The sequence below is a fragment of the Camelina sativa genome, chromosome 4 (assembly GCF_000633955.1).
Source record: "Camelina sativa cultivar DH55 chromosome 4, Cs, whole genome shotgun sequence".
NCBI lineage: Eukaryota > Viridiplantae > Streptophyta > Magnoliopsida > Brassicales > Brassicaceae > Camelina > Camelina sativa.
The window spans coordinates 7,476,898-7,495,339 of record NC_025688.1 but is presented as its reverse complement, the minus strand read 5'-3'; the positions used below and the strand labels follow the sequence as shown (position 1 = coordinate 7,495,339).

At 35.1% G+C, this 18,442-nt stretch overlaps 1 protein-coding gene across 2 annotated transcripts; it reads right to left on the bottom strand.

The window, feature by feature from the left end:
- LOC104780050 (DNA repair protein UVH3) lies at window positions 457–7,977 on the bottom strand. Of its 2 annotated transcripts, XM_010504506.2 has the most exons (17): window positions 7,717–7,977; window positions 7,373–7,623; window positions 7,087–7,268; window positions 6,945–7,002; window positions 6,304–6,428; window positions 6,080–6,212; window positions 5,681–5,758; window positions 5,541–5,594; window positions 5,244–5,428; window positions 3,483–5,166; window positions 3,166–3,360; window positions 2,727–2,812; window positions 2,406–2,643; window positions 2,177–2,313; window positions 1,764–1,848; window positions 1,249–1,665; window positions 637–1,152 (listed from the first exon to the last, which is right to left on the bottom strand). In XM_010504506.2, the coding sequence occupies exons 1-17, from the start codon at window positions 7,802–7,804 to the stop codon at window positions 637–639; spliced, it is 4,512 nt and encodes a 1,503-aa protein (XP_010502808.1). In that variant the 5' UTR covers window positions 7,805–7,977. The 2 variants fall into 2 exon arrangements, with proteins under 2 accessions (XP_019100112.1, XP_010502808.1); XM_019244567.1 differs by having other exon boundaries at window positions 457–1,152; window positions 7,373–7,804.

Genomic DNA, 18,442 nt, shown 5'->3' with positions numbered 1-18,442 from the left:
TGATAATCATAAGTTATTCACATGTACTTGAACTTGCGGCGTCTTGTCAGAATTTTTAAAACCATCAGTGGGGGGCTTTGTGTAGTCAAGCTAAAAGTGGTTGTTGTTAATCTTGTTAGCCTTGATGTTTTAAGTAGTGTTTGTATTGTAAATCCAATCTTCACTCAATATAATTCCACTTGACAAAAAAAAGAACCACCAGTGGGGGACTAACACTTGATTCCCTTAGGATTAGCGTTGATGTGGTCATCTTAAAATCACAATAATACTAGGATGTCAAAGTTTCGTTGTTCACACGATTTCTTTTTAAATTTAGACGCCATAAAGAACTTCTAAAAGTTGTCGATAATATACTCATATGTTTATTTCAGATCATTCTAATTGCGGGATAGTAAACACCTATTATGTTCGATTAGAGGTGTAACAATATATAGATAACAATAAACCTTTTTGGTGTTAAATTGGGAGCAGAAAAATTCATGTTCAAAAAGCCGAGAAAGCAACATGGACATGAAGGTAATACTAATGCGGCACCCCTTTCCTAAGAAAAACAAAAGTTATAGCTTCGAGATTATTCACATTGTTAATTTTGTCAAACATTTTTACTCCCTACTTTATCATATAGTACTAAGTTGTTCAGCTCTTTCTTTTCTTTCTCTTCAAGAAAGGCATAGCACTTAATCCCCCAACTGAAGAATTCCCAAAATCAATCTCAACATTTTTCTCCAGTGATGATGCGTTATCTTCTTCATTTCGACGTTTACCTTTCTTTTGTACTTCTTCATTCTCCATATATAACATCTCTGCATCTTCCTCTGCTGTTTCATCTTCATCTTCATCTACACAGAATCCGCCACCTATCACTCTGTAATCATCGGTAGGTTTATCTTCCAAATGAGCATCTCCAGTCTCATCAGCTTCATCTACACAGAACCCACCTCCCGTTTCAATATAATCTTCAGAAGGACAATTGTTGATTGATGCATCATCGATAGTTGTTTCATTCTGTGTTCTTTCTGCAGAGACATTTCCTACTCTGCCTTCGTCATCATCTTCCAAATTCTCCTTAGGGGATTCTCCATGGCTTCTTGACTCGTCCACTTCATCATCTTCTTTTGCATTGTATTTCACAGGATTCCGAGATCGTGTTGACTGGGGAATGACAGATAACAAAGTGAACCCACAACATAAACAACTGAAACAAAGTAAATATTGGTTCCTTTATAAGAAAGCTAAATTAAGGCTTACCCTTCGCATTTTTTGAAGATTGCCTGGTTCTGCCGGCAACTCTACTACCTTGTCATCATCATCAGAAGTGCCGTCTGATAGCTCAAAGAGATCTTTCTGGACTCTTCCTCTTCCTCGTCCTCTTTTCTGGGCTCTGCCTCTGCCTCTACTAGTACAAGGTTTTTCTACGCACTTCCTTTTGTTTTTCACTTTCTCATTGGCTTTAGGTGAGTCTTTATCTGAAGTGTTGTTATCTTTAGTTTCTTGAGGAGCAACTCTTTTCTTATTTCGTTTTCTTGGACCTTCCTGGAGAGTATGATCAGCCCCTTCTGACGATAGACCTCCGCCAATTCCTTTGACAGCTTTGTTGATTCTTTTACTACGGATCTTTGCAAATCTTTCATTAAAGGAATAGAAAGCTTCTATCCGAAGTTGCGTCTTTGTGGAGAAAAAGAAAAAAAGTCAAATTGTCAGATTCTGTTCATATTATCAATCATATGCATATTGAAGATAAGAGATCAAATGTAGATGAAGACCTCGCGCTTTTCATACTCCTTCAAAACTGGTAGTAGTAGATCATCTGTTTTCTTGCCGTTCCAACCAAACTTTTCCCAGCATAGCCTTCACAAAATAAGTGATACTACAGAATCAGAACTCAGGACACTGTTTCATATATTCGAAGTAGTTTATTACAGAAACCGAGCCCATCAGACAAATCATGAAAAAAAATTGTGCTTCTGCTTCAGATTCATTGAAACCTTTATCACGCCCTAAGTGGCTTCACAAATATAAAGTCTAAGCTATGCCATATTGTTTGAAGGAAACTAGATAGTAGATGGAATTAGAGCTTTTAAGTCCCTGGTATTAGTTCGCAAACCTGGTACTACGAACAAAGGATGATCATATTCATACTCAATATTGATAAAATGTTAAGTTAAAAATGACTTACTTTCTAAGAACTGAAAGATCAGGCTTGCCCCACGAGAAAATTTCAGTCGACCGATCGACTTGTGGGTTTAAGTAGGCTGAAATAACAGCCTCACTAGGGAAAGTTGTTGGAATATTCCAGTTCTTGCTTACCTTTCTCTGTAAATATGAAATGGTAAATCAAATTAGTAAAGATTTTGTCAATTTGGACCAATAAATTAAACATTAAAGTTCAGTTAAAAGAGTAATACATGTTTATCCATGAAGATTTGCTTGATTTCTTCAGTGTCATCAGTCGAGGCACCTGCAGTGATTCCTTTATTATCTACAGAGCCAGACCCACGCTTCTTTACCTTCGAACCTGTTTTTGCATCAGTCTTTCCTAAAATGGTAGGATCAGGTGATTCAACCCATTCACGAAATTTCTGAAGCCCATCCTCCTCGGGAAAAGCAGTCACAACTTCAATAGCATTGACAATACCAATACCACTGCATGTCAAAACAATATGATATCAATTACATATAGAACCGGACTTTGCCCTATGCAGTTAAAAGTTAAAACCTATACTAACCTGATTCCTTCTGTGTAATCACTTCCTAGGAGCATTGCCATGCGGATAATTTTATCTCTGCTCAAGCCTAGCTCCTTCTCAATGTCCTGAAAGATAAAAGAGGTTAGAGACGAAATCACCAGACATATGAAAAACCGAATGTACGCAAAATGTAACTGCAAGCAGATCAATAGAGACAAATATATCAACTTACTTACTACCGAAACGATGTATCAACTTATTCCTGATAAAGGCAAATGTATAACTTACTAACGAAATAGTAACAATCCATAGGAAGCTACAGAAGTGCTAAGATGTTATAAAAGAAGACAAGCCGCAGATAGTATGAAAGCTTATGTGATACTGAAGAAGAATATAAACTCATCGCAGCAAAAATGAAAAGATCTGATTTCTTAAATGCACATGTATGAAAACAGAGTTTAGGGAAGGATATGCACACCTTCATAAAATATGTCTCCACATATTTGCGATCATCAAAAATATTTTTGTACACGCTCCTTGCTCCAAACAAGAATACATCAGAATCGTCAGTGACAATGCCATCAACAAGGTCTAATTGTTCCATAAATGCACACTGTGCCTCTGCTTCCATGGGAGCTATGATGTACGGTATGCCAAAAATTTGGAGTAGCTCCTAAGGAAATCCAAAATCGACAAAAGCATGATGAATTTGTTTTCAAATCAAACCGAACAGAAACTTCGAAAGGTTTGCCAGAGGACAATTGACTCATATGTATTAAAAGAAAATGGGCAAACCTGGCAATCTGCAAACATCTCACTGCTCACAGATTCAGCATTCCGCTCAAGTTTCCTCTGTTCATCCCCTAAACTTACGAATTCTTGGTCGAGAACTCGAATTTCCTTCTCTATATTTGCTTCTGAAAATTCAACAGGCACACCTTTCCCTTCTAAATCTATTGAACTGTCAATATTGAAAGTGTGCTCGTTAGAGTGATTTTCCTGTTTATTTTCATTGTGTGAATCTATGTCATGTAGTATCCCTATTTGCGATCTGATGACATCACGAGAAGGGTCCCCAAATTTAGTGACAGGACTCTGGAATTTGCGTCTACTATAATCTCCCGTATCATCCATCATGATAGATGAGTCACCATCAACATTACCTTTTTCGACACCACCGCAAATAGCTGTGTCACCAAGAAAACCAGTTCTCTCCTCATCAGCTATGGGCATAGCAGACACTTTGACAGATTCTCCACCAAAACTTTCAGAACCTTCTTCATTGTGCTGTTTAGCCATGGTGGACAGCATGCGGCTTTGACTAGCAACATTAAATGCTTTCTCGGGTGAGATAACTGACTCTACCTTTGGCAATTCATTTCTCACATCACGGCTAAATTTATTAGAACCAGAAGAAGAATGTGTACCAAACTGTTTGGTTATCCCTTTCTGACCATCTAGATTGTCCGCTACAAAAGTGTTGGAAAGCTCATTTATAGATCCACTGGTTTTCAAGTCTGTTATTTCGTCAAGAAATCCCTCTTGTTCAGCATCACCAACGGTTTCCCTGAAACAAAGACTATCTTGGCATGGCTTGTCAACATGGTTTACCCTTGCTGATTGATTTTCTTCAAGAAGGATAACTTCAGAATCCTTATCATATAATTCAAGAAGACTTTTCTTGATAGCCTCCTGCAGATCAGCTTCTTCCTCCAGATAGCCTTTTGTGAACTTTGTAACTGTATCATTCTCGGTGGAGTTATTGGCAAGTTCAAAACTATTTTCTTCCCTTGCTGCACCCTCATCGTTACTAATATCCTTGGGGGTAAGCTGATTGCTTGAATTCACTTCAAGCTTAGTGGCAGAAGTATTCTGTTCAATAGGCACTTCTTCCCAGTCACTGTCAGAAGCCCATGGTGAAGAGTCTTCTTTAGGATCATTTTCTGTAGAACTGATTGTCACCGGTCCTCCAGCTGCCAACTGAAGAAACATATCATCTTCGTCATTGAGATCTTTTCCACCACCATCATGGTCAAATGATATCTCTATTGAAGATGGATTTTGCACCATGGAATCATCATTCGGGATCTCCAGGTTCATGACATCATCTTTCTCAACAGGTGAATTTTCAAGAAATTGGTCCTCAGTAGGAAAGTTCTCCCAGGCGCCGAATGTTTCGTCATTGTAAGCCATAGAACCAGAACCTGTTCTCTCCTTTTCTTTCATCAAATGTAAGTTCCTCTGGATATCACGTGTCATTTGGATTCCCATGTGTCTGTTCCTTATTCTAAAACGCCCCCTTTCATCTTTATATATTTCAATATTTTCATCAGGATTTGTAGGTTCATCCCTATCCAACTCAATGGTAGCATCTGATTTGTTCAGCGAGGAAGCCTTCTTAACGGGGACTGGCAAAGACTGTCGTGACGTTTTCTTTTGGTTTTCATCATTTCTTCCTTCTCTGGCAGACACAAGTACTCTAAATAACAAAAATATCAGTAATTTTCTACTACGAAAGAACCTTAGTCTTAAATAAGACTTCAAACTGAAACTCACTCTTTATCACCAGCAAAGGAAGATGAGAATATAAACTCTCTGTTGGCTTCCGAAGCTATCCTAGAAGTTTGAACTCCACCAACAGCCCTTCCACCAGCAGATCTCTGAACTTCATTTATTTCCCGACGGAAGGCTACAGTTTTAAGGTATGCTTCTATTTGCAATTCAGAAAACTTTTCAGGGGCCTACACTCATAAACAAGATAATTACTTCCGTAGTCAGTGTTCCGCGTCTCCCAATACAGAAAGATTCATATACATAAATGGAGCTAGAATGAGCCAGTATTATGTAACTCACCTTCTTGACCTTTTGGTACTTTTGCCTGTTTTCTGCCATCAATTTTTCTCTCATCTACAAGTAAAGACATTATAAAATAATCGAAAACGTCCATGAAATTCAACATGCTGCAAAGATATGGTGTAAATATAGTTAATTACCTGACCAAGGAGATCAAGTTGCATGGATGGAGGAAGGGAAGCCAAAACAGCTGGGTCGACATTCCCATCCATTACTGGCTAGAAAGGTAGACAAAATATTATTAGCAGATGAGGATTGAGGATGGTAAAGTATCAGATAACTCCTTAAAAAAAAGGAAAAAGCGAGCACAAAATTCCAAAGACATTATCATGATTCTTTTCTAAGCAATTGAAAATTTCATCCAGATATAAAGATTTCCCTTTTTCAGAAAGAGGACCAGACAAGTTGACAACTGTTGTTAATTGCTTAACTAAGAAATCTTCCACTTAACCAATTTATATCCCCTGAATATAAGTGATCTGTAACTTAAGAAACAGTAAATAAAACGAGAAAGATGTAGTACAAAGACCACAGATTACCAATAATATTTCCTCATCTTCGTCACTGTCATCTTCCTCTGATAGGATAGCTGCAGCTGAAGTTGATGCTTTGCTGGTAAAGTTTCGTTCTTGTTCTTGTTCTTCCTCTTCTGCTACAAGGGATGCAGCCAACCTATATTAAACCAAGACAGGAAAACACGAAATGACTACATGCAAATAAACATCTTCAATCAATATCTCAAATTCTCAATTACTCTCCTTACATCTCATCCAACTTTTCCTGATAATCTTTCCCCTGTACTGAGGAATCATGTTCAATATTACTCTTCATTTTGTTATCCAGGTCAACCCCATCCAACAAAACTCCCTTTCCCTTGGGATCATCCTTCTACGAATCACCAACAAACAAATCATAGACATTATCTAAATCTCAACAACAAAGTACTTAAAAATCAATGAACATAGAGTGACGGTAAAAGAATTGACAGATTATGGAATAGCCATAAAAATACCATGAAGAAATCAATACCATGTTTGCTACCTAGTGTTGAGTTACGTAAACAGATTCTATATTCACTAAACTACGAAATATGCAAGGCTAAGGGCATGTGAAAGCAAAGAAATAAACATTTAACTGGTAAGACATCACAACAAAGCGTAAATAGATTTCCCAACTCCTGATTCCTTACCGCTATATGCATGATTGAAGGCATAAAAAGGAACAAAAAGAATATCAACTATGACATACAGAATTAGCATCAAGTTATTTTGAGTGTGTCTGTGCCAACAAATACTTACTAGTGAACAAAAAGAAGTGGATACTTAGGAATAGAAATCACCTAAGGCAGTCCAACAACACCAAATAATGTTTTTATTTGCAGTTCAATGTTTAGTATTCACTTACCATGGACTCTTCGACGACATCACCAACACCATTTTCTCCAACCATAGATGCTTGAGATCTACATAAACTAAACTTGCTAAAGCAAATTCCACAAACAAAAATGAAATTTACTGTTAAAGTGGACCAAAATTTATTAGCTTACATCTCATCTAGCTTTTCCTTCTCAGAAAAACTAACCCCTACATCATCTTGCTCTGCCGAATCTCGCAACTTATCTTGCACAGAATCAGAAGACACACGTTTCTTCTCTCTATCACTATCATTCTGCTTCAGTCTTTGATTCTTAATATCTTTAGCTTGTTCCTTAAGCCTCATATCCTTAAGCTAACATCAACAAATTCCAAAAACCAAAGCAATTTACTAAAAAAACTTGCTAAATTTTAAGCAACCACACCAATTGAAAACTAGTTAAACACAGGAAAACAAACCCGATTAAGCAACAATTTCTCAGCGGTTTTGCGGATTTTGGTCTGAGCGTTCTCACGTTGACGACGACGAGCAATAACAGTGCGTCGTTTTAATGCGGGAGTTGCTCCGTCAAAGACGAAGATAGGTTTAGTTCTTAGGAACAAAAGCTTACAAATCCTTCGGAAAAATCCGATCAAGTGTGCGTTCTGAACCATATCTCCCTTCTCGTCACGCATCGCTTTGATAAACTGTACCATCCATATACTCGCATCTGCAACATCATCAATTAATACCTTCGAATTCGAGGAAAGAAAGAAAAAAAAAAAAAGAATACAATTCAAGTTGGATCGTCGGAGATTGTTACCGATGGCTAATCGTTTGTTGGCTAAGGTTTCGACGGAGACGCGGCGACCTACAGGAGCGAGAAGCTCCCAAAGACCTTGCACTCCCATTTTTTTCTCAGTTTCTTAAATTTCTTTCACCGATACTTCGCCGTTGAATCTGCCGCCATCGGAAACCCTTTATACATACGCCTTGAAGATCGACGGCGGTCAAACGTTATACGGTATCGTTTCATACTCTCAGGCCCGGTTTATAAGCTAACTAAACCGGTTCAATATTGGCCACACTAAAAAGATGTTGGCAACCGTTGTTTATGTTTTTTCATCAGTGCCCGGGCTCAATTATTTTTTGGACCCTAAACTAAAAAAATTTGTGGCCCCTAAAATTAAAAGAAAAAAGCCCAAAAATTAAATGGACTATGTGCATTTGTACTCGCTGCACATGCATGGAGCTGACCTAAATCTTAAGGCATTGGTTAAGTGGATAAATGCATAATTGCATATATATTTTAACAATTATTTATAAATCATAAAACCAACACTGAATTGATTTTAGTACAGTGGCAAATGGTAAGTCTTTAATGCACAAGATACCATCACACCCATAATTGAGTCCCACTTCCTATAAGTGAAGGGATTTGGCTAATGGACCGGCGAGTTGTGGACCAATGGTTGACAAAAAAAAAAAAAATCATAAAACCAATAATACATGATTTTGATGAGTAATTTTAAAATCAATGATTGAATAACACATGATTTTTGTTTGGATTTCCAAATCCATTAAAATTATAGAATCAATAACCCTCATAATTAGTTTATTATTTTGTGATATTGTATATATTTTCAAATTAGAAAAAAATGTCAAACAAATCATCAAATTTTAAATTTGGTTGAAAAAAGCACCAAATGTTCTGTTATTCGCCTTAAATCATCAGCTTTGGTTGATATATTATTTTTAATCACATTTTTAATCCAGTTTAGAGGCACGTTTATATTTTAATAGAACAGTTTAATGTATTAAATATTCGAAAATAATCTAACCCCTAAGTGTAATTTATCGATAACTTGATTATAGATTTAAGTAACGGAGGAGAGTTAACCTCACTAATTCGTCTAGTCAAAACATTTCATGATAGACCTAAATTAGTTCAGTTAACAAAAGCTTGTGATTATAATAAAAATTAATAAATGTTGATGCTTTAAAGCGTTCACAGAAAAGTTGGTGTTTTTTCACCAAAAATTGTAAGAACAAAAACGTTTATAACTTTTTTGACATTTTTTCCTCATTCTCACTTGGAAAATGGATTCTTTCCATTTTTTTTTTAAGAAAATGGATTCTTCGTAAACAAGTACTACATGCATATTTTTCCAGCGATTATGATTATTGATATTGATATTGATGATACTGTAACTAATTGGAACTCCGAACTTGGATGAGGCTTGATAGATTGAAATTATACAGTATGTGTTTATGGTGAAATTAGGCTTTGTGCTTGGATGTATTCAATCAACGTATCTAGAAAGTGTGGATCCTTTTCTTGAATTTGTCATTACTTCTGAGGACATCAAAGCCACTGGAGCTCCAACCACTCTTCTTATAATGAGAAATGTTTCTCCGCGAAGAAAATCGAGTCGATTTGTAGCGTTGGAAGGTCAACCAAGAAAGCCAATACAAAAACATGCTTATATTGAAAATAAAGGTATGACTTTGTTTTCTACCATATGTCCCTCGTAGACTTTTATTCTTACTAGTTTGTTTCTGTTTCAATCGTGGTAGGTAGCAGTTTCAAGAATTTTTTTTATCACCTCACAGTCATATATTTTTGTTTTTTTTAGCAATGACTATCAAATTAGTTTTAACGAGGCACTATGCAGCCACTGCAGCCTTGGCTACATTGTTCCTGATTGGGTTGAGCAACATCCTTTCTCTAGTTGATATAAAGGATATACGGTTTTGGTTCTGCTCTTCGGCTCTTCCCACCACAACCATTATATTACCTTTGAAGAGTGACAAAGTAAAGTCGGTAAAAGAACAGCTTTGCAATATTTATCCTGAGGAGACAATTGATGAAGAGAGCTTCAAAGACGTGAGCGTGAGGCAACTAATAAAGATGGTCAAGGAGCTTGATATTAAGAGTAAGCAACAACAACACAAGGGCGCAAGGGCGCTGAGTAAAGAAAGATGAAAAAACCATTTACGCCTCCGTTTTTGAATTCATTTTCCTTTCTCTCTTGGAAAGATATTGATGTTTCTTTTGTTTCCTTCTGCTGTGTTTTTCTTTTTTTAAGAAAAATCCAAAACTTATTTTCTAATGAATTCTATTACTTTTGATCTCATTCGTAATTTCTCAAAAAACAAAAAAAGAAAAAATATATATATTTATTCTGAGGACCTGAGATTCTGTTGTTTCTTTCGAAGATCAAACGTCTCTCTTTCATAGAATACTGCCAAGATCTTAAACTACGCACTGTGAGCTAAATCAGGATTGTTAGCGAGACTAATTTTGTGATGAGGAAGAGCATTGATGTCGAATCATACACAAAACATCTCTCAGCTTGTATAATAAAGTATACATTCTCAGTCACTCTTTTACATTACTTGTTGACACTACAGTTGAAAACAAGGAAGAAGTATGAGTTGTGATGGACATTTTCAGGAAAGACAATAAGATATGCAATTGACGATTTTGCACTAGTTCTGGTTTAAATTGCGAGCCAAGAAGGCAGACCTCTCTAATAGCTGGTAACATAAAGGATAAAAGAAAAAGAGCAGACCTCTCTAGTAACCAAGATGATGACAACACTTGGAACTCCTTTCTTCTCGAAGGAGGAGATACCGACACCGGAATTCATTATTAACAAGCTAACCAGCAAGAAAGCCAGAGACCGTTTGAAACTGTTTAGAGTAGCTCTTATAGTATTGGTTGAATGAATTATTTGTCTAACTAGTGATTCTTCTAAGATTCCTATCAGTTACGAGACAAAATGGGTGTTGGGTGATGAATAAGAGTTTTTCAAACGCTCATGGAGACGAGAATCTTTGCTCCTTACTGTTCAAAGCGTATACTCAAGAACTCATTTTCATTACGCTATAAAATCATCAATTGCAGTGCAAGGGTTTACACATGCCATGCTGCTTATAACCCTCTACAGTTGTCCCACTCAAATTGGTCATCCATGATAAGGCCAGAAGAAACATTACAGAATGTTATGGTCATTAAAGTCTTTAAAGTTTTGGTCATTCGTGTCTAATCTGCATGTAACCATAATCATGATGAACAAGTGAGTTATTATTTTTTTCGGGAATTTATAAAACTACCACATTTCATAAAAGATTTTTCTAAATTACCACATTTGAAATATGATGGATCGAAAACATAAAATAATTGACCAATTTAATACCGTGGACAAATAGTTATCGAAAAAATAAGTTTTGACTTATCTACAAACAAATCTAATAGAGTATTAAGTCTTGAGATGAATATAGAGAGATGATATATTATATATTATATATTTCTATATTAAATAAGGGGTATCTTCGTCATTTTCTTATAAGATTGTGGTATTGGGTGAAAGAAGTTATCAAATGTGGTAGAAAAGAAAAGAAAGATTTTGCAATGTGGTAGATTTGTTTTAAAAAAAAATTGGCTTTTGATTTTTTTGGTATGGACAATGAATCGGAAAAATAAGTAAAAAAATTGAAAGTAAAAAAAAAATTGGAAAATAACAACTGACATGTCCACGTTAATTATAGTTACATGCAGATTGGACACGCGTTGTCAACTTCATGCACTTTGAAATGTTTTTTCTAACTTTTTTGAATGACCAATTAGAGTGGGACAACTGTAGAGGGTTACAAGAAACATGGCATGTGCAAATCCTTGCACTGCAATTAACGATTGTTCAGGGTAATGGAAAGAAGTTTTTGACTATAAGCTTTGAACTCTAAGGAGAAATTTTTTTTGTTCCGATGGGCGTTTCAGAAACTCGTCTACATCACCCAATATCCGTACTATTTCGAGTCTGATATGAGTCTTAGAAGAATCACTAGTTAGAAAAGTATCTCTTTCAACCAATACTTTTTTTTGGGTATGTTGGCATTATAGTATATTTTGGAAACTTAATTAGTGTTTTAGTACAAACACTATATATAATTGGCAAAATAGGGGAGAGAGTGTTTGTGTGTGAGTGTGTGTGTGAGATAGGAGAGTTATGTAGGACCTATTTGTGAGATTGAAAAATTGTGATAATTATTTAAATAATTGTTAATATAATTTTTTTTAGAAAACTTTTCAGATACATATATTTTTCTTTATAATTTGATATGTATTTTGTTTAATAATTTTTAAATATATTATATACATCTTTTGTACCCGTACACTTTATTAAGTGTACGAGTGTCTATAAACATTACTAAGTGTCTATACACATTATTAAATGTACGAATGTCTGTACACCTTATTAAATGTACAGATATCTGCAAGTGTACAGATGTCTCTACACATTATTAAGTGTATAGATGTAATGTGTATACTTTTAGTAATGTGTAGAGACATCTATACACTTAATAAGATGTGCAGATGTATGTACATTTAATAATGTGTACATACATCTGTACACTTAATAATGTGTACGGATACAAAATTTGTAATAAATATTTAACATTATCAAATAAAATCATCAAACAAAATATATATCAAATTATAAATATAAAAATATAGATTTTTATATATCTGAATTTTTTTAAAAAAAAATCATATTACCAAAATATTTGAATAAATAGATATGATGGGGTGTGATGACAAAAGAAAAAAAAAATACATTTTCCTTATTTCTCTCTCTCACACACTCACACTATCTCATTTCTCTTTCTCTCTCACAATTTTATCTCACAAACATTCTATCTCACAAGTGGGACCCTGACTATTTCTCCAATTATGAATAGTACATGTACTATATTTCTAATTAAGTTTGGAAAATGTACTAAAATGCCAATAATCTCTATATTTAAAAGGTCTCTGAATTTTTTGTTGGTTAACTTTTTTAATAATAAATTTTGGTGTCGGTATCTCCCCTACGAGAACAAGAAATTCCAAATTTCTTCATCATCCTGGTTATCAGATAGGTCTGCTCTTTTTCTTTTCTCCTTTCTGTTATTGTCTACTAGCGAGATCTGCTTTCTTAGATCACAATTTAAATCATTAACTAAGCAAAATCCTCAATCGCATATCTTATTGGCTTTCTTGAAAATGTCCACCAGAATTCATACTTTCTCTTTGTTTTCACATGCAGTGTCAACAAGTAATGTAGAAGAGTGAGTGAGAATTTATGTTTCTCAATCCGCATAATGGTTTTGAATTGAGACTATGTCGGTCGGTGTCCGTTTTCTACTTCTTATTCTTATATTTATTCATTCTTTGACTAATTTTACGTAGGATATGATAAGCCCAAACGAAAACGGGTCAGCAGAACATGTATGTTCTACACATGTGATGTTGAGGTGGTGAGCTTTCTATTATGGTGATCTTGTGTAAACAATGTTATTTATCCCATAGCATAAAGAGTTGTAAAAGTTGAGAACACGGACAATTGGGTTTGGTTTATGAAGTTGCTGAAAACTGATCTTGGATTAAATGATGGTGACGACTTTATTATGGTCGCTATTAGGCAAACAATAACTTATTATTCTCTCTTGGCATGTAAGATGTTGATTGTTCTTTTGATTATGTTAACTTTAAATGATTATTCTTATGTTTTAGGGATTGATCAAGTCTGTTCATCTGGAGTTACCAAAGATGGAACATCGAGTGTGCGTACAACACATTTACGGGAACTTGAAGAAGCATCATGGAAATAAAACCCGTATGAAGCCACTAATGTGGGATTTGGCATGGTCTTACAATGAGAAAGATTATAAGCGGCACTTGAAGAGGATCTTCTGTTATGATACTGGTGTATACAATGATGTCATGAGGACAAATCCAAAAAGTTGGTGCAAGATCTTCCACAAGATTGGCAGTTATTGTGAAGATGTTGATAATAACCCCACAGAGTCTTTTAATAGTTCCATTAACAAGGCAAGGGAGAAACAATTTATTGTTATGCTAGAGACAATCAGACAACTTGTGATGGTGAGGATTGCCAAAAGGTCTGCATTATTTCATTCTCACACAGGTAATTTCCTTTGTTTTTTAGTATTATAAATGGTGATGCTTGTTTCTGGTTTTAAACGATAATGATTGCTTATGGTTGTTTGCACGGATATGTACTCCATATGTTGCATTCTTTCTAGCTAAAGAGCATAAGTGTGCATCTGAGTCGAAGGTGTTTTCAAGCACAAATGGAGCATATGAAGTAACGCATGGTTTAGATAAACAAAAAGTCTGCCTTAAAAAGATGGTTTATACCGCATGAAGTGGCAGATATGTGGCATCCCATGTGAACATGCCTATGCAGTCATCCTTGACAAAACACTTGTAGCTGAGAACTATGTCTGTGAATGGTTCCGGACAGCTATGTGGAGAAGAAACTACACCAAAGGCCTAGTTCCACAGAGAGGTCCAAGGTTTTGGCATGAGACAAATGCTCCTAATGTGTGTTTACCAGATGAAGATAAGATCAAGATAAAGATCAAGATAATAAGATAAAGCCTGAAAAAAACAGGAAGAAGGGTGCCAATGAGTCGCCAACTAAGAAGAAACCAAAGGAGAAGAAAAGAATCATGCATTATGGCATTTGTGGAGAAGTGAATCATAATTCTAGGTTTCACAAGAATGAATTTGCCAAGGTGAATGTATTTTCCTTTCCATGGTTTCAGTTTATGGAGTTTGTTTTGGTTTACTACTGTTACAATGTTTTAAATTTGTTTTGCAGCCAAGTCAACCGGAACCAAGTCAAGGTTCAATCACTCAAGCTTAATTAAGTAGCTAAGTAGAAATAGGGTTCTAATTTGTGGTTGCATTGAATGTATTTTTGTCCACATAGACTTGTATATCCCTATGTCTTTTGTCTTTTGTCAAAACTTGCTATGTCTTTTGGTGAATGTTTCATAAATGGTTTTAAGATTTCATGAATGAGTATAAATTCTTAACTTTAACTTCTCATTACTGCTAAATAACACACAATACTGTCTTAATAGCTGGCCAACATAAATAAAACTGAAACACACACATAGCAACAACAAACTAACAACAACACTCATTCTCTCCTTTAACCTAGTAGCTTAATGAGACCAATCATGATCATACATAAGAATACTAAGATAAGCATCATTTTCTTATTGCTTGCTTTGACTTCAGACAAAGCATCTTCAACCTTCTCAAATATCTCCTCCTCCATCTTCTCAAACTCAAACATCTCTGTTCTGATCTATTTCAGCTGCTTCTTAAGTTCAACATTTTTTGCATTTAATGTATCTATCTCATTGACAGAAGCCTCATCAACCCATTTGAATGTGTTTCCATCGTTCCTAAGCTACAACAACCCCAATGTTACACACGAAATCAGAATAACAAAGCAAAAAAAAACCAGTTACCTTATTAGCTACTGCAAATCCACACCGATAATATCTCCGGTAAAGATTGAAATCAGACTTCAATATCAATGCCATGATTCCTTCCCCTCACCAACATCTCTTTGGCACACTGATAATCCTTTCTCTTGCACGGAAACTTGATTCGGTGGAATTGGTTGATACATTACTCATTGTGATACTCGAACTCGTAAATGAAAGAATAAGCAAATTCAAGAAGAAAAAGCAAACTCAAGAAAAAGAATCGATTATGAACCATGAAAATCAATTTTAGGTTTTATTTGGGAAGTCTGGGTTTTATGATAAACAGGATGGGTTGGTGCAAGAATTTGGTTCAAAAATTAGTTTATTTTTGAAATATATCTGGTTTGGTCTCTAGTTTAAACATTAAACCGTTGTAATCTAGAATCAGAGAGATAGATTTTGAACTTTCGATTTGGGGATATTAGTTTAGAATTATTTTTTAAGGATATATAAACCAAAAATAAAAAACGGGCTCTATCTAATTCGATATTATAGTTCTTCTGGAAAAATGGACCGTATGTCCGTTTGATATGTGGTCGTCTGTAAGTTGTATGGGATTGACACCGTCACACCGACATGTCATGTTTGGATTGATTCGTATATGACAAACGGTATTTACCTTCTACAGTTCTACCACACACATATATGTATGACAGTATGAGAAACCAAAATTGACCAATATACGTAATATATGCTTTGTACCAATGTCTAAACTGAATTTGATAGTACTACGTATCACGTATTGATCGATGCTATAAAAATGGTATTTATATTGATAAGTAGTTTTGAGATCACACCGCTTCAAGTCACAACGTGTGTTGGTGCCTTGGTGGCAACTGTTCACCGTCGTTGTTAACGATACACCTTTTCATCATACACATAGAATATTGTATGGTTGTGACAATTGTGTAATTTCATTAGAACAAGGACTAAAATGTCTTAGAAATAATGAAAACTATTCGTTAAACCAAAGTTTTTTAAAAAAACTATCCTTTAATTCTAACGAATATTAAACTTAAAAATTAAACTATTTCTTCAAACCAATTTTCTGAATAATAAAGTACAATTAGAAAGATATAACGATTTTGAATATATATATATATATATATATATATATATATATATATGTAACATGATGAGTTACACAGATATGAATGATCCTGGGTGGGACTTTCGTTGTTCCAATAGTATAGTATCACATGATGCAATAATTCAAACTTTATGTCTATTTTTGCTTGTATAAGATCGAGATATCGCAAAAACCTTTTGCTTTTCTTCATTTAGACTATTTTAAAAATATGGACGGTTTGGAATTGTTCCTTGTTAGGATTCAATTTTATCGTGTCCGGTACAAAAATTTATAAAGTAATATGTTTATTTAGCTAGCCTCTATATATTATATTTACAGTAATGGATAACAACCGATAGTGGATTGATGTTTTATTGTTTTGGTCTTTTCATATTACTATTTGAAACTTGTAACGTCCATTTAAATTTGGTCCATTTCGTTTGGTCTTATCTTAAAAAATGAGAAGGGTTACTCCGAGAAGAACATCGATTCGATTTGCAGCGTTGGAAGGTCAACAAAGAAATGCAATATAAAACGTGGTTTATATTGGAGACAAAGGTACATCTTTGCCTTCTTTCATATATGTCCTCGCAGACTTTTATTCTTACTAGTTTGTTCTGTTTCAATCGTGGTAGGTATCGGTTTCATTAAGAGTGTGTTTTCGATAACCTCAACGCCATATATGATACATTTTCAGTAATAGTTACCAAATTCGCTTCAATGAGGCACCATGCAGCCACTGCAGCCTTGGCTACATTGATCCTGAGTGGGTGGTTGAGGAACATCCTTTTCTAGTTGATATACAAAGGATATACGGTTTTGGTGCTGCTCTTCCGACCACAACCAATATCTTATCTTTGAAGAGTGACAAAGTAAAGTCAGTGAAAGAACAGCTTTACAACGTTCATCCTGAGGTTCTGTTGTTTCTTTCAAAGATAAAGCTCCTCTCAATCAAAGAACACTGCCAAGATCTTAAACTTCGCACTGTGAACTCAATCAGGATGTTAGCGAGACTAATTTTGTGACGAGGAAGTGGATTGATGCTGAATCATACACAAAACAGCTCTCAGCTTGTGGAAAACAATACTGTTTCTACATGTGGAGGCAAAAGTTTCCGGTGAAACATGAGAACCGTGTAAGAAGGAGCGAAGTTGAGCGTCCAGGAAGCAACTCTCCTGGTATCTATGCGTTTCTTCCCACCGAGATGGTAATAAACTTTCCTTTCATCATTCAAGCTGATTTTATTCTAGCATCTTCTAGAAATAAATGGAACCAAAGGATTCTCAACTGTGTCCCGTCTGGTTTTGTGAATGGATTCAACTACTTGGTGAAAAAGATCGATGCTTTTAGGTTCTTGCCTGTTGAGCAATCTAATTACGTGATGTTGAATTATGTCCGGCAAGGGTTTCGGTAGAGCGAAATGTGTCTACCAGACTCTGAGAATTCAACTTCTTCGATTTCGTTCGTATCACTAAAGTCATCTTCTCTTCTCTTCGGTTTGGTTTTTGGTTATATTGCCCCAAAAATATTAATTCCTAGAAGAACATAGTTTAATCTATCTCTTTGAAGACATGTTTATCTTCCTTGTAGTCTCGTTTGGTTTTGTAATATGTCTCCAATTTGACATTCAAAAAGAAAATATGTCTCCAATTTCCTTGATCAAAAGAATGATTCAGAGTTACTAAAAAAAAGAAATCAGACTTTGTGCTTTATATATAGTGGTTACCTCAACCTAATCTTTATTATTATGTCAAAAAAGAACTTATTCTCTACTAGTAACGAAAACGTAGTAACAATATGCATACAAAATAGTAATTTATTAAAACCCGAAGATAAATGCTTTTCGCTTTGTCTTAATTTTGTTTTTAACGTCGTCTTTATATAGTTTTTTTTCTTCTTCTTGGGGTCAAATGTCTTCTTTTATACATGTATGCCCGTTATCTTCTTCTTCTTCCCATTTATTAATTCTTTGACTAATTTTATTTGAGATATCACAAGTCCAAAGGAAAACGGGTAAGCCTACATGTATGTTGTCTACACGTGTGATTTTTTTTTTTGGTAAGCCATAGGGGACTAAGATCCCCTACACGTATATGTTGTCTACAAGTGTGATGTTGAGCTGGTG